The sequence below is a fragment of the Homarus americanus genome, unplaced genomic scaffold, assembly GCF_018991925.1.
Source record: "Homarus americanus isolate GMGI-L3 unplaced genomic scaffold, GMGI_Hamer_2.0 scaffold57563, whole genome shotgun sequence".
Lineage (NCBI taxonomy): Eukaryota > Metazoa > Arthropoda > Malacostraca > Decapoda > Nephropidae > Homarus > Homarus americanus.
Window position 1 is genome coordinate 235641 of NW_024752597.1, and position 18015 is coordinate 253655.

General features: G+C 48.3%; 1 protein-coding gene across 3 annotated transcripts in view; it reads left to right on the forward strand.

Moving 5' to 3' along the window:
* LOC121855144 (probable serine/threonine-protein kinase DDB_G0282963) overlaps positions 1-12776 on the forward strand; it is a 72567-nt gene extending 59791 nt beyond the window's left edge. For 2 of the 3 annotated variants that reach the window (XM_042350012.1, XM_042350013.1), the window contains 2 exons: positions 12319-12427; positions 12585-12776. In XM_042350012.1, coding sequence (XP_042205946.1) covers positions 12319-12427; positions 12585-12750 — 275 coding nt within the window. In that variant the 3' untranslated portion in view covers positions 12751-12776. The remainder of the gene's footprint in view (positions 1-12318; positions 12428-12584) is intronic. The other variant, XR_006086721.1, reaches the window with a different exon arrangement.
* Positions 12777-18015: the final 5239 nt, after the last annotated feature.

An 18015-nucleotide genomic window follows, 5' to 3' on the forward strand; every position in this document is an offset into this window, starting at 1 on the left:
TGATGTAAATAAACCCCTGTCGTGTTTACCTGGGTCGAAACACCTGATGATGGCTTCTTTTTGATGACGTCACTCCTTATTTACTGATGACGTCACTTTGTTTACAGCCCAATATCCGGGTTGTTTAATGGCGTCTTAATTGTACAGAGACTCGAGGTATATTTTACCTAATGGGTCCCAGTTGTAATAGGCCCCAGAAGATGATTATTACAGTGTTTGTTATACTATGGTGAGGAATGTTGGGGAGGAGGGGGAGGGGGAGGAGGGTGAAGGGGAAGACGGGGGGAGTGAAAGGGAATTTTGTTGACAGTTGTAAGTGATGAGGAAGAACACCTGTCTGTGTACTGTATTACACACACACACACACACACTGACGTACCGCGGTTGGACACGTGCAAGGCGCGCCACGTGGTTGCATAATGTGTGACCACGACTCCACCCCCCCCTCCCCCCTTACCCCCTCCCCCCTCACCCCCACCAGCAGGAGAGTGAGAGTGAAAATTACCACCCACGTAGGGAAAGCCTCTGGCCCTGGTGAGGAAGGATGGAGGAGGAGGAGATGGAGGTGGTACTGGTAGTGAGGGAGGGAGGTGGGTGAGGGAGAGAGGGGGGATATTTTTGTCATTAAATTTGGGTGCAGTAGACGCGAGGGTTGTGTAGTGGAGAACGACAATATCCAACCCGGAAATATATTGAGGATATGGATCGTATTGACTGTGTGTGTGTGTTAGACAGATAGTAAATGAGACAGAAACACACAAAATGCCGTCAATTAGGACAGATAGACGCATCAGACTGGCCCCTCCCACCCACCCCACCCCCCCACCCCCCCAACCACAGCTGACTTGTACTACACATTTGGATCAATAGTCATGGATATTAGGGTATGGGGGTGGTGGGGGAAGGCTATGGGGAAGGTTGTGGGGGTTATAGGGGTGGGGGGGGAAGGTTATGGGGGTGGTGGGGAAGGTGGTGGGGGAAGGAAGATCGTTAACTTAGATAACTGTGTGACTGGTTGAATGAATGACTGGATGGCGTGAAAGAGAAGCCTGCCACAGTATCTAGGTCAGACAGGGAGAGAGAGAGAGAGGTAGGGAAGGAGAGAGAGAGGAAGGAAGTCAGAACCGCTACTCATATTTCCTCTGTCCTGATTCTCTCTCACACACACATTGATCTTGTTTCACATTCTTCTTCTTTGTACATGCATTTCTCTCTCTCTCTCTCTCTCTCTCTCTCGTTCTTTGTGTAATTGTACCTCGCCTCGTATGCTACTTTGAGGTTGCGTCTCTCTGTCTGTCTGTTATTTAGGATATTTTAGCTGCTTTAGTCAGCTATATGTGTGCCATACTGGCTATCTGACTGATAAAACGTGTGTGTGTGTGACCCCCACCAAGGTCACTGTTAACTCTGGGAGGGTCATCTGAACTGTACTGATCACACCTGACGTCACCTGCTGATTGGAGAAGTGTAAGGGGGGTAGGGATATTTGGTCAGGAGGAGGGGTGTTGGTGACATGGGGACTGTGCTGTGGTAGGAGGTGGAGGAGGGAGGTGTTGGTGACGGCTGGGGACTGTGCTGTGTAGGGGGTGGGGGGAGGGGTGTTGGTGACGGCTGGGGACTGTGCTGGTGACGGCTACTGTGCTGTGGTAGGGGGGGTGGAGGGAGGCACACAGTCATTGACAGTGTTAAGGGACAAACATTTTAGTGTGATGACGTGTGAGTCGGTAGTTGTAGCGACGAGAAGGAGGTCAGGAGGTTGGCAGGGGACCTCCTTCCTGACAGAAATACGTCGACCACCTGCATGTCCTGGGTCATGGGTAAGGGCAGCTGGGAGATGGGGGAGCTTGTTCTGTTTCCTGCATTCGGAAGTATTATGTACAGTAGCTAAAACAACTATCTGTGCAGGTGGGGGTCACACCCTTCTCCCGACCACTGCAGAAGTTATATGTGTTGCTGTATTTATCTGACGAGTCTGTGTTAAAATAATTGTAAGTCATAATCAGGTGTTAATAAATACACCTGCATAATATATTCACTATAGACCATTAATTAAGAGGTATAGGATATCGTTATTCGTACCTGCATTAATATTATGTACTCGGGATATGGGAGAGTGTAGGCAAGGGGTCGTGTTAGGCGAACTGGGGCCTGGTAGTACAATGGCTATCCGGCTTTACCTTAATTACCAAGATCCTATGGAGTATATCGGCCTCTTGGAACTGCCTTTTGTTGGTTTCGATATCCCTAGCTCTCTTGCTGTGCCTCTAAATATATAGAAGCCCCTCTCAACGTGATAATTTCCCCCCCCCCCTCCCTATACCTCTCCTTCCCTCCCCCTACTTCTCCGACCCCCTACTGAGGAGAGGGGTGTGTGGGGGAAAGGGAGGTGTGTGAGGAGAAGGGGAGGTGTGTGAGGGGGTGAGAGAGAGGGAGGGGGGACTATGAGTGGGAGGGGGTGAGAGAGGGGGTACATCATATTCACCTGACTCATATTACTGCATGTTCGTGATGATAGTGAGTAGTGATGAGTAATGAGGTAAGAGGTAGTAATGAAGTGTGCAGGTAATAATGAAGTGTGCAGGTAGTAATGAAGTGTGCAGGTAGTAATGAAGTGTGCAGGTAGTAATGAAGTGTGCAGGTAGTAATGAAGTGTGCAGGTAATAATGAAGTGTGCAGGTAATAATGAAGTGTGGGTAATAATGAAGTGTGCAGAGTAATAATGGAAGTGTGCAGGTAATAATGAAGTGTGCAGGTAGTAATGAAGTGTGCATGTGCAGGTAATAATGAAGTGTGCAGGTAGTAATGAAGTGTGCAGGTAGTAATGAAGTGTGCAGGTAGTAATGAAGTGTGCAGGTAGTAATGAAGTGTGCAGGTAGTAATGAAGTGTGCAGGTAGTAATGAAGTGTGCAGGTAGTAATGAAGTGTGCAGGTAATAATGAAGTGTGCAGGTAATAATGAAGTGTGTGCAGGTAATGAGGCGTGGAGGCTGGTTTATACACAGAAGCAGTCACTCCTATTCAATACTTTTCCCTAAACGTAAAAAAAATGTCATTGTCATAAATTTTTAGTCAGTAGTGAATGGCGCGCGCCCGTGTGTGTGTGTGTGGAGGAGGAATTTCCCTAAGGTACCCAACATCTGTTTGGTGAATGTGTCTGAGTGGTCTACGTGTGTGTGTGTGTGTGCGTAATGTATCGACGTGGCTATGTATGAAAGAGAGAGAGAGAGAGAGAGAGAGAAACCACATCAACACAACACCACGTGGCATTATTATTGTTTTGGTCACCAGCTGATCATCCTCCATTCATCCTCCACCCCCCCACCACACACACACAGTAGGGAACCCACAGTGTGAAAGTCAACTCTACAGTGTGTACCAAAAAACACTTACGTATCTAAAAAGTGAAAGGTATTTATTTAGTGGTTTGTGAGAACGTTTTTAAACCATTAATAGGTCACCTTCCTCTTAAGGTCTGTTGTTAGTGGTGGTGGGTGGTAGAAACATCTGGTCCACCATTGTCTTGTGTAATGATGGAGAGGAGTGTCTGTCTTTCTGTCTGTTTCTGTCTGTGTCTGTCTGTGTCGTGTGTGTGTTTTTGTGTGTGTGTGTGTGTTTTTTTATGAATGTTGTTTTCTCTCTCTCTCTCTCTCTCTCTCTGTCACACCAACATACACAACACCACACACTGGCTACTGATTCGAGTGACTCAGTTAATGGTGGGGGGGTGACGCCATAGCTGCAACTCGCTCTAATGATTCGGTCAGATGAGTCACTTTGAGTTCTCGGAATTATTCGACATAACTCGGCATGAATCAATGTGTAATTCGGTACAAGAAATGATTCTGGTTGGTTTAGTCACGGTGGAGAGAGAGAGAGAGAGAGAGAGAGAGGGGGGAGAGAGAGAGAGAGAGAGAGGCCCCCACTTATGTTCAGTGCCATTCAACATTAACGTTAGGGCTTGGCACTGTGGCACTGTCGGGAAAGTAATGGAGGGAAGTACTGGATACTGCCTCGGGAAGTACTAGGACACTTTGGGATTACTTAAAATAGTGGAAGTGGTAAAAGAAAGTACTAAACTGCTTAGGGAAGTACCAAGAGAACTGAGTATTATCCGGAGTAAGGAAAGTAGTGTTGGAAAGTATAAGACACTCTTGAGCAGTACTAGGATACCTGAGGATTAATAGACAGTACCTAAGAAAGTACCAAGAGGCCGTAGTATTACCACGAGTAAGGAAAGTATTTAAGGAAAGTGCCGGTTGATTTTAATGTAACTTAGACGCCTGTGTTACTCTACGTGGTACGGAAAGTAGTTAAGGGAAGTACAAGGGCGGCCATATTATCGAGCGTGGTGCACTGTGAATGACTGTCACGCGAGGATACTGTCACGTCATGTTCCGCGTGGCACTTTCTTGACCCGAGTTTGGTTATCATCTCCTGACTTGACTGAACTGACTCACCTGAACCGACTCACCTGAACTGACTCACCTGGACTGACTCACCTGGACTGACTAACCTGAACCGACTCGCCTGAACTGACTCACCTGAACCGACTCGCCTGAACTGACTCACCTGAACCGACTCGCCTGAACTGACTCATGTTAACTACTCCGTCGCCTTAATAAAATTGGCATAATGACGATGATTTGCAACACTCATAATGGAAAGTGAAAATTACACCTGCGGAAAGTGTGATGAGTTAGGAGAGAGAGAGAGATGACAGTTGTACGTGGCAGCTGGTGTGTGTGTGAGAGAGAGAGAGAGAGAGAGGGAGAGGGAGAGGGAGGATGTACGTGTGTGTGTGAGAGAGAGAGAGTGAGGGAGTGAGGATGTGGGCTTGAGAGAGAGAGAGAGAGAGTTAGGGAGTTAGCAACATGTTAACAGTTCTTCACGGATGAATTATTTCCAACAACGAGAAATTTAACGAACGATTGTATGACCTCGTTAGTCCAGTTCACTTACCACGTTAATGATAACCTAACCTAACCAAATAACCTTAAATAATTGATCAGCGCTGCATCCACTATAGCGGCAAAATTTGGAACTACAGTCATGGAATTTTTGCAGTGAATAATTTTTATGACCTCCCCCTCATCCCCCCTCATCCCCACCCCCCCTTCACCCCCAACCCCCCTCACCCCCACCCCCGAAAAGAGAATTATATTTATATTTAATTAGTTATATAAATGTAAATTAATTTTGTGGTATTTGATCAAAGTGAGAATATTTGTCTGAGAGTTTTTTGTATTTTGTAATTTATTTGTGTTTGGTGGTGGGGGGAGAGGGAGGGGTGGTGGTGGGGGGTGGAAGAGGAGGGAGGGGTGGAAAGGGAAGGGGGAAGAGGTATACAGATTCAGATTAACCACAGTGACCTTGACCTCGTGACCTCCCCTTGTAAACAAAGGCATATATGTATTAATAAAAATCCATTTACCTGCGGACTTGCGTTGGGTCAGGCAGGTGTCTCGTGCTCGTAAGGCTTCACTCTACAAGGCTTCATTCTACAAGGCTTCACTCATAAGGCTTCCAATGTCAAGGCTTCCAATGTCAAGGCTTCACTCAAGGCTTCACTCACCATATTTAACCCGAAGTCGTGAAGCCTTATCGAATCCCAGCTGCTAGGAGGCGTGTGGGCGTGGCTAGGGCGTGTGGTAGCTCCTAAGGGGTAGTAGAGAGAGTTCTAAGTCAGGTCCAGGTGAGAGTCAGGTGAGGTCCAGGTGAGAGGTCAGGTAGAGTCATTAGTGGTCGAATCTGATTGCTGTAATCTACCCAAATTTCAGAATTGGTTGAAAATCAGTAAAGTGAATAAATTGTTGTAAATATTCGTAAAATACAAAATAAACTCGTAATTTGTATTAGTTTTTCGTGAAAGGAAGAAACTAACTTGTCACAATTGGTCGTTTGGGATTTTGGATTTTGGTGTATGTTGCAAGTCTTCTCATGCAAATATCAGGAAAGAAATGTCTCCTTGTGTGTGTGTGTGTGTGTTGTAGGGCTTCTGAGTGCATTAAGTCCTCACAATAGTCTTATCTGTGTGTGTCTGTCTGTCTCTTAATGCCTGAGTTTATCCCACTGTGAATGCATGACTTCTCTTCCTCTTCCTTCTTCTTCTTCTTCTTCTTCCCAACCGTGACATACAAACGCTGTGTTGATGTTTGTCAAGTAGAGTAGTAAGGGTTCAGATTCACGGGTTCGGTATTGGGATTCGAACCTAACTCCCATACTTGAATGCATACATCCAGACTCTCCATAAAGGGGTTCGGAAGTGGGATTCGAACTTGACACACACTTTAGACCTTGGATCCATACAGCTAATCATGACTATTGTTTGAACCCACATTTGGCCAACCCTTCACCACCACTCCACCACTTCCTCGTTATCATCGTCTATTCTTTGGTTTTCCCCCCTTCCTCCAGTCTCCCCTACCCCCCCTCCTCCAGTCTCCCCTACCCCCCTCCCTCCATCCTTCTCCTTCCCCCCCTTCAACCTCCCTCCCTCTTCCTCTTCACTTGTTCTAAACCATCTTTATCCCTCTTAACCGCTTCCTCTTTAAGCCTATCTTCCTCTCTCTTCTTCCTCTCCTCCTCCTCCTTCTTGTAGGGGGGTGGGGGACATGCCGTGACCTACCTTGCTATCTCTCGCTCATCCATGTCTCTGTCTCCCTCCGTGTTCCACTTCCTCTGTCCCTCTCTCTGCCATCCCCCCTCCTCTCCTCAATCCCCCTCCTCCTCATCCCATCCCTCCTTCGTCCCCCTCCACCTCTCTCCCCTCAGAGCAATTATCGTCTCCCTCACTAATCCTCACCGACTCTATGAATATCCTAACTGTTTATTGTTTATATATAGTGACCTCGTGACCTCTAGACCCCCTTGTGACCTCGTGACCCTCGTGTGACCTCTAGACCCCCGTGTGACCTCTAGACCCTCGTGTGACCTCTAGACCCCCGTGTGACCTCTAGACCCTCGTGTGACCTCTAGACCCCCGTGTGACCTCTAGACCCTCGTGTGACCTCTAGACCCCCGTGTGACCTCTAGACCCTCGTGTGACCTCTAGACCCCCGTGTGACCTCTAGACCCTCGTGTGACCTCTAGACCCTCGTGACTTCATGGCCTCTAGAAACTATGCCGTAAATCCGGTAATCCCTCGTCATCGAGGTAAAACAGTCAATAAATCCCACGATTTTGAGTGATTTATTGCCCCTAAATCCCTAAGCATTGATTAATTATATCTTATTCGTAAATCCCATCCGTTATTTGAAATCCTTAATCCCCTCGGGAGTTAGCGTGGCCTCTGAGTTATTGAGATGATTATACGCAGTAAATCCCTCGGCGCTGGAGGATTTATAACCAGTAATCCCAGAATGTTGCGGCTATTATAATGAGTAAATCCCTTTTTAAGTCTATAGAACGCTGTCTATCTAGCTATCTATTTATCTATCTGTCTTATTTGGACAGGAAACTGGAAAGCCATTAGTGTGTGTGTGTGTGTGTGTGCATAGTTTGTTTACATGGCGCGTATGTGGCTTAATGTGCGGCCGTGTACTGAATGATGGAGGAGGGGAAGGGGAGGGGAGGGGGAGGGGGAAGCTGAGGTGCGTAGAAGAGAGAAAGTGAGAGGAAGGAGGGAGAAGGGGAGGCTGACATACGTAGATAGAAAGAGAGAGTGAGGGAAAGGAGGGAGAGGGGGGCTAGATGCGTAGAATAGAAAGAGAGAGAGAGAGAGAGAGGTTATCGAGAATGGAGAGAGAGAGAAAAGAGAGGGAAGGAGAGGAGGAAGAGAGGGTTACGTACGTGCGCGCGTGTGTGTATATGTGAGTGGGGGGAGGGGCTAGGAGTAGCGTAGAAGACTCTGGCACAGGCTGGGTTAAGTCTGCCTCGCCTCGTCTCGACCTGGCTGGGGCCCTGTCAGTAAGACTCTGGCACAGGCTGGGTTAAGTCTGCCTCGCCTCGTCTCGACCTGGCTGGGGCCCTGTCAGTACCCGTCTGACCGTCAACGAGGAAGGACACATTTCTTGTATCTCCTCCTGCTGGTGTGTCTGTCCCCCCTCTGTACTATACTACCAGCCTCCTCCTTCTGCTGCCACTACCGCAAGCATACGTGTCTCGAAGCTCTTGACTTAATCTAGACTACATTTAAAAATTCCATAGTATTTTATTGACGTGAAGGAATTTGAAAAAAGATATGAGAATTTTGTCGTGAAAATTATGGATATTTTGAAAATCTTTTGGCCAAGGATGATTTAATTGTTATTGATTCAGATTGTTATGTTATTTTAATGTAGGTGTGATTGTATTGTGGTGTTATTTAAGTGTTGGGGTAGTGGTGAGGTGTGTTGGGGGTAGTAATGATAGGTTGTTGGTGGGAGTGGTGAACAGGTGGAGGTAGTGTTGGAGTGATGGTGGTGGGGGTTGTAGTGGTGGAGGGTAGTATTGAGCGGTGGTGGAGGGTAGTGTTGAGTGATGGTGATGGGGGTTTGTAGTGGTTGCGGGTAGTGTTGGAGTGATGGTTAGGTTAGGGTCGTAGTGGGGTCTAAACTTCATATGTTCCTTACACTAACAACACAAATAACTTACCTCAAGTACCTAATGCCAATTGGTTCAAACACTAAGACATTGAGATAGCATACAGTATTTGCATCAGGTATAAAGAATTTTCCATATCATAATAGTGCCACAGAGACACACCCTTTATGCCTCGTATGGTAAACAGTGGCCTCAGGTGACGGATTAATTAGTGGCCTTCAAGTACTGTCGCTGTGGGAGTAAAGACTAGAATATACCTGACTAATTATTATTTTCACCTGTGTGTGTGTGTGTGTGTGGAAGTCTTGAGGAGTCTATTTATATACAAGATACGTCCAGGTGTTTTCTTCGACCTTGTGAACAGGTGTGTTACAGGTGTGTTACAGGTGTGTGTGTATGTGTTGTAAGATACCATGGGAATGTTGGTGGTAGTGGTGGTAGTAGTGGTGGTCTATCGTTAGTATCTCCCACTTACCTGTATTTAGACCTTAATGACTAAAACGGCAGGTACATTGCAAGCACAGATGGGGGGTAGTTGGGTGAGAGAGAAGGGGGGAAGAGGGTAGGTGAGGGAAGGAGAGGTAAGGGAGAGGGGTGAGTGAGTGGGGGGCACAGGTGGTGCGTGTCTTCAGGTAATTAAAAATGAAGGTCCAGAAATGATTGGTCTTAACCCCACGTCAATTGGTGGGTGGAGGAGGGGTGTGTGTGTGTGTGTGTGCGTGTGTGTGTGTGCGTGTGGGAGGAGAGAGGGAGAGAGCCATCACAGCCACAAATCATTGCTCACAACACCTCACATCCAAAGTACCCGATTCGCCTCTAGTTACCAAGGTCAATGCCGTGACCCCGGGGTACAGCCCTGTATCTACGGGTTAATACAGTACAGAACTACTTTGTATTTATGTATTGGCAGGTAGTAAATAGACTGATATATCTTATTTGTAGTATATGTGTTTATTTACCTGTGCTATAGTTGTGGATGGGTGTCTAATCATCAGGTGAAATAATCTAGGGTGATAGAACAGGTAATAACAAGGAAGATTATACAGGGAGTGGGGGCTAGTTAAAAGTGACGTGTGTGTGTGTGTCGACGTGGACATAAATGGTGTCTAACTATAGTAACCAGGTAAGCACAGGTGAGCACAGGTGAGCACTAAACCTTCCTAATGCCGCCTCTGCTGAGTTAACTAAATGCTTGTAAATACTTAATCTCGTTTAGAAAGACGTAGTTACCGCCTTTCAGAGAGTGAGGGAAGTGAGGCAAGGTGAGGACAAGTGAGGAAAGGTGAGGCAAGGTGAGGAAAGGTTCGCTATAAACTGATATTTTTCAGGGTGAGGTTTTAGTTAAGTTTGGTTAGGTTAGGTTTCATACATATATGAGTCAGCTGATTCGTTTCTTGAATATTTACTTAATCGAACACAAATACACAGTGCTGTTAGGGGAGGGTCACATCTAACGGACCTCGATATACCGTGTGTGTTATATAAAGGAGAAGTCTCATGGGGGCGGGGGGGGTTCTGTGTTTTTCTAAGTCTGGTTTGAGTATGGAAAGAAACCTTACTCATACCCCCTCCTCCACCCTCTTCCTGTCCAATCTCGTAGGGTTTTGTTAACGTAGATGAGAGTGGGGGTGAGAGAAGGTTATGTTGACGTCATACACCTTTATATAAACCACAACATGCACACCTTCCTTTATATGTATTTATAACCAAGACTCTTATACTCTTGTTTCAGCATTAAGAGGAAAAATAAGCAAAGATTGTCATGGTATCTGAATCAAGTTCCTGGCCAGACGTAACTGCACCCCAAGAGCGTTAATGTATATTTTTTATATATATATATTCCATGAAAACTAACAATCAGTGATTTTTTGGGGAAATTGGAGAAAAAAATATTTATTATTATTACTTTGAGATCTGTTGTGAAGATACGATTGTAGAAAAGAAAAGGTCGAGTTTGTGTTTGTGTGTTTTGGTCGTTCTTGTAAATAGTTATGCCTCTCAAGAAGTATATACGCGCCCGGTGGAGGAGGTACCAAGTATCAAGGAGAAGCTCGCTTTCTTCGAGCAACAGGCCGAGGTAACACCCAAAACCTCACCCTCCAAATTCCACCTGACCCTCCAATCTCCATCTCACCCTTAGAGTGATTTTGATGTCGTATTTCACATCCTAGGCTCCGACCACATCCTCTCATCCAACCCCTTTCCTGTCCACCCCTACCCTCCACCTGTCACTTCACCCTTGATGTAAGATTTCCAGGGCAAATTTATCCCACGTTACCCTTACCTTCCACACACCACCCCCTCCACACACTGCCCCCTCTCCCTCCACACACTACCCCTCCCCCCTCCACCCACTACCCCCTCCACCCACTACCCCCTCCACCCACCACCCTCCACCCACTACCCCCTCTCCCCCTCTCCCCTCCACCCACTACCCCCTCCACACACACACACACTACCTCCCCTCCCAAGCTTCCCCATCTCCCTCATTCCACCTGACCGCTTTAAATCAATTCACTGTTGATCTGGACTTACAATACAGCAAGAAACAAAAACAACAAAACAACAAACAAATAAATAATGAATCACTCTTTTCCTTCAGATTTGCAAGAATTATTTAAGTTTTGCTCTGTCGTAAATTTCCCATCAAAGTGAACTAATTTCTGGGTCACCTGGAGATTAAACACCCCAGCTTATTTCACTGGAGATTAAACACACCCCAGCTTATTTCACCTGGAGATTAAACACCCCCAGCTTATTTCACCTGGAGATTAAACACACCCCAGCTTATTCCTGGAGATTAAACACCCCCAGCTTATTTCACCTGGAGATTAAACACACCCCCAGCTTATTTCACCTGGAGATTAAACACCCCCAGCTTATTTCACCTGGAGATTAATCATCCTAACCTAATCCCACAAATAAGCTGGGTGTAATCTTCAGGTAATCTTATTATTATTATTGGTGTTGTACAGTGATTTAAAGCTTTTGTTATGAGTAGTAGTTTGTCTGTTTAGATGTCTATGTGTTTTCAGTGTCTTAATTAATTATGTAACGTAATTAGTACCTGTAATTAGATGTGTAGAAATTCCTCTCAATAGCGGACTTCACAATTGTGTGTGTGATATTTAATTTTACCTGTTACGAGATAAATTTAATTACCTGAAGTTGTACCTTAATTATTTACGAGATAAAATTTGGTAGAATTTTATCTTGAACTTAAAATTAAAACAAATATAATTGGTAACTGAAGAATGAAATTGCTATTTAATTCAGGGTTATGATGAATTAGGTACAAGCGTTTTAAAGACGATTAATTGGGGAAATACGATAACTGTATCCAGACGATATTCTTGAGAGGGCATTGAAATTGGGATAATAAAATTGGCATATTATAAATTGGTGTGAACGAAACATTGAAATTGGGATAAAATAATTGGTTTTTGCAAACTTGGAAATCAGGATAATAAAATTGGCATATTATAATTGAAGTGTACAAGCTTGAAATTAACATATTAACATTGATGCGTACAAAACATTAAAATTGGCATAATAAAATTGGTGTGTAAGGAACGTTTGTGGTTTTAGACAATAATTAAACCATATGCATTTTCAGTTAGCATGTTAGTAAGCATTATAGGTCTTATTACACATTAGTATAGTGCTTATTGTGAAGACTTACATAGTGCATTAGTTAAGAGTCTTATAATAATACTCAATACTTACATAGTGCATTAGAGTCTTATAATTAAAATCTTATAATAGTGAAGATGTTGATTATCTGTTTGTGTGTCCACAGAGGTTGTTTATGGAGCGATGATCCCAGATCCTGACTACAGTGACGAAGAAAGAGACACAAACAAGCCAACAGCCACTACCATGGTTGAGAGGAATAATCAAGTCAACTCGTTAGTGTCTTACTTATTTACTTAATTACTTACTTTCTTATTTACTTATTTACTTACTCTAATATATAGAATTTTCGCATAAACCTGGATATAACGAACATATATAGTCCGCTAAATAGAATGTAGTCAATAACGGTAAAGACCTTTATCCCTACAGTAACGACGAGAATCAGGAGCAACAGAAACTACAGCCAGAGCCAGGACAGGGGGGCAGGATGGACGGGCGGGGTCTGATTATGCCCAAGAAGCTCGTTAACCCCTGTCTAGAGTCCTCGGACAAAAAGAACCTCCACAGAGAACTGATGTTTAACCAGAAAAGGTGAGTAACTATCTACCCTGACATCTTCACTACTGGTGTTGTGTTTGGTTAATGTTAGATGCTTATATTGAGCCCACAGGTGACCCTGTACACTCACAGGTGACCCTGTACACTCACAGGTGACCCTGTACACTCACAGGTGACCCTGTACACTATGGTGACCCTGTACACTCACAGGTGACCTTGTACACTCACGGGTGACCCTGTGCATATCAGGTGACCTGTGCACTCACGGTGATCCTGTACACTCACAGGTGACCCTGTACACTCACGGTGACCCTGTACACTCACAGGGTGACCCTGTACACTCACGGGTGACCCTGTACACTCAGGGTGACCCTGTACACTCTGGTGACCCTGCACACTGGGTGACCCTGTACACTCTGGTGACCCTGTACACTCACAGGTGACCCTGTACACTCTGGGTGACCCTGTACACTCAGGGTGACCCTGTACCTCTGGAGTGACCCTGTACATACAGGTGACCCTGTACACTCACAGGTGACCCTGTACACTCACAGGTGATCCTGTACCTCACAGGTGATCCTGTACACTCACAGGTGACCCTGTACACTCACGGGTGACCCTGTACACTCACGGGTGACCCTGTACGCTGAGTGACCCTGTACACTCACAGGTGACCCTGTACACTCACGGTGACCCTGTACACTCTGGGTGACCCTGTACACTCACAGGTGACCCTGTACACTCACGGGTGACCCTGTACACTCTGGGTGACCTGTACACTCACAGGCCCTGTACACACTCGGAGTGACCCTGTACACTCACGGGTGACCCTGTACACTCACAGGTGACCCTGTACACTCTGGGTGACCCTGTACACTCTGGTGACCATGCACTCACGGGTGACCCTGTACACTCACAGGTGACCCTGTACACTCACAGGTGACCCTGTACACTCTGGGTGACCCTGTACACTTACAGGCCTGTGTACACTCTGGGTGACCCTGTACACTCTCGGTGACCCTGTACACTTACAGGTGACCCTGTACACTCACAGGTGACCCTGTACACTCTGGGCCCTGTACACTCACAGGTGACCCTGTACACTCACAGGTGACCCTGTACACTGGGTGACCCTGTACATACAGGTGACCCTGTACACTCTGGGTGACCCTGTACCTCACAGGTGACCTGTACACTTACAGGTGACCCTGTACACTCTCAGTGACCCTGTGCCTCACAGGTGACCCTGTACACTCCTGGGTGACCCTGTACACTCACAGGTGACCCTGTACACTCACAGGTGACCCTGTACACTCACGGTGACCCTGTACACTCACAGGTGACCCTGTACACTCACAGGTGACCCTGTACACTCTGGGTGACCCTGTACACTCACAGGTGACCCTGTACACTCACAGGTGACCCTGTACACTCACAGGTGACCCTGTACACTCTGAGTGACCCTGTACACTCACGGTGACCCTGTACACTCACAGGTGACCCTGTACACTCCCAGGTGACCCTGTACACTCACAGGTGACCCTGTACACTCACAGGTGACCCTGTACACTCAGGGTGACCCTGTACACTCACAGGTGACCCTGTACACTCACGGGTGACCCTGTACACTCACGGGTGACCCTGTACACTTACAGGTGACCCTGTACTCTCAGGTGACCCTGTACACTCACAGGTGACCTGTACACTTACAGGTGACCCTGTACACTCTCAGTGACCCTGTACACTCGGTGACCTGTACCTGGGTGACCTGTACACTCACAGGTGACCCTGTACACTTACAGGTGACCCTGTACACTCACAGGTGACCCTGTGCATACAGGTGACCCTGTACACTCTGGTGACCCTGTACACTCACAGGTGACCCTGTACACTCTGGGTGACCCTGTACACTCACAGGTGCCCTGTACCTCCGGTGACCTGTACCTTTGGTGACCCTGTACACTTACAGGTGACCCTGTACACTCTGGGTGACCCTGTACACTTACAGGTGACCCTGTGCACTCACAGGTGACCCTGTACACTCTGAGTGACCCTGTACACTCAGGTGACCCTGTACCCACGTGACCCTGTACCAGGTGACCCTGTACACACTCACAGGTGACCCTGTACACTCTGGTGACCTGTACACTCACAGGTGACCCTGTACACTCATAGGTGACCATGTACACTCACGGGCCCTGTACACTTACAGGTGACCCTGTACGCCTAGGTGACCCTGTACACTCCTGAGTGACCCTGTACACTCACAGGTGACCCTGTACACTCACAGGTGACCCTGTACACTTATAGGTGACCCTGTACACTACAGGTGACTGTACACCACAGGTGACCCTGTACACTCACAGGTGACCCCACACTCACAGGGTGACCCTGTACACTTCTGGTGACCCTGTACACCACAGGTGACCCTGTACACCACGGGTGACCCTGTACACTACAGGTGACCATGTACACTACAGGTGACCCTGTACACTCATGGTGACCCTGTACACTCACAGGTGACCCGCAACACTCACGGGTGACCCTGTACACCACGGGTGACCCTGTACACTCCTGGTGACCCTGTACACCCTGGTGATCCACACTCACAGGTGACCCACACTCACGGGTGACTCCTGTACACCACAGGTGACCCTGTACACTCACGGTGACCTTGTACACTCACGGGTGACCCTGTACACTCACAGGTGACCTGCACTCACGGTGACCCTGTACACTCACGGGTGACCCACACCAGGTGACTGTACACTTGGTGACCTGTGCACTCTGGGTGACTGCACCTCGGTGACCCCGCACTCCGGTGACCCTGTCACTCCACAGGTGACCCCTGTACACTCATGGGTGACCCACACCTCTGGGCCACACTCGGACCTTGACACCCAGGTGACCCTGTACACTCACGGCACGGTGACCTGTACACTCAGGTGACCCTGCACTTAGTGACCCTGTACACCACAGGTGACCCTGTACACTCACAGGTGACCCTGTACACCCAGGTGACCCTGTACACTTACAGGTGACCCTGTACACTCACGGTGACCCCTGTACACTCACAGGTGACCTGTACACCACAGGTGACCCCTGGTGTGCACACTCACGGTGACCCCGCACACCAGGGTGACCCTGTCACTCACAGTGACCCCACACTCACTAGTGACCCTGTACACCACAGTGACCCTGTACACCACTGGTGACCCTGCACACTCACGGGTGACCCTGTACACTCACAGGTGACCCTGTACACTCACAGACCACACACAGGTGACCTGTACACTCTCAGGTGACCTGTACACTTGGGTGGGTGGGGGGGTGTGGGTTGCACTACAGGTGACCGCATACTGGCCCACTAGGTGACCCTGACGGGTGACCTGTACACTCACAGGGACCCTCCCACGTGCAGCACTCACAGTGACCCTGTACACTCACAGGTGACCCCAGCACTCACGGGTGACCCTGTACACTACAGGTGACCCTGTACACTCACAGGTGACCTGCACACTCACAGATTGACCCTGCACACCAGGGTGACCCTGTACACCACAGGTGACCCTGTACACTCACAGGTGACCCTGTACACCACAGGCACTTGTACACTCACAGGGACCCTGTACACTCACGGGTGACCTCCACAGGTGACCCACACTCACAGGTGACCCTGTACCTCACAGGTGACCCTGTACACTCTGGGACTGACACTCAGGGTGACCCTGTACACTCTGGGTGACCCTGTACACTTACAGGTGACCCTGTACACTCCAGTGACCCTGTACACTCACAGGTGACCCCTGTACACTCACAGGTGACCCTGTACTCTGGGTGACCCTGTACACTCACAGGTGACCCTGTCTCTGGGTGACCCTGTACACTCTGGTGACCCTGTGCACTCACAGGTGACCCTGTACACTCCTGAGTGACCCTGTACACTCTGAGTGACCTGTACACTCTGGTGACCTGTACACACAGGTGACCCTGTACACTTGATGACCCTGTGTACACTTACAGGTGACCTGTACCTCCTGGTGACCCTGTACCTGGACCCTGTACCTTGGGTGATCCTGTACACTCCGCGTGACCCTGTACACTCACAGGTGACCTGTACACTCACAGGTGACCCTGTACACTCACAGGTGACCCTGTACACTTCAGGTGACCTGGCCACTTACAGGTGACCCTGTGCACACTCTGGGTGACCCTGTACTCACAGGGCCCTGTACACTTACAGGTGACCCTGTACACTCACGGGTGACCCTGTACACTCACAGGTGCCCTGTACACTCTCAGGTGACCCTGTACGCCAGGTGACCCTGTACCTCCTGGGTGACCCTGTACACTCACAGGTGACCCTGTACACTCACAGGTGACCCTGTACACTCACAGGTGACCCTGTGACACTCTGAGTGACCTGCCACACTTCTGGTGACCCTGTACACTCACAGGTGACCCTGTACACACTAAGGTGACCCTGTACACTCACAGGTGACCCTGTACACTGGGTGACCCTGTACACTCCTGGTGACCCTGTACACTCTCAGGTGACCCTGTACCCCTGGGTGACCCCTACACTCTGGTGACCCTACTCTGGGTGACCCTGTACACTCTGAGGTGACCCTGTACTCTGGGTGACCCTGTACACTCACAGGTGACCCTGTACACTCACGGGTGACCATGTGCATACAGGTGACCCTGTACACTCCTGAGTGACCCTGTGCACCTCAGGGTGACCCTGTACCTCAGGTGACCCTGTCGCCTCCTGGGTGATCCTGTATGACTCCTGTACACTCATAGAGTGACCTGTACACTCACAGGTGACCCTGTATACCTCCACAGGTGACCCTGTACACTCACAGGTGACCATGTACACTCACAGGTGACCCTGTACACTTGGGCCCTGTACTCTCACAGGTGACCCTGTACACTCACAGGTGACCCTGTACACTCTGAGTGACCCTGTACACTGTGATCCTGTACACTCATGTGACCCTGTACACTCACAGGTGACCCTGTACCTCCAGGTGACCCTACCTCTGATGACCTGTACACTCACGGTGACCCTGTACACTTACAGTGACCCTGTACACTCACAGGTGACCCTGTGCACTCACAGGTGACCCTGTACACTTACAGGTGACCCTGTACACTCACAGGTGACCCTGTACACTCTCGGTGACCCTGTACACTCACAGGTGACCTGTACACTTACAGGTGACCCTGTACACTTCCCTGAGTGACCCTGTACACACTCACAGGTGACCCTGTACCTCTCAGGTGACCCTGTACACTC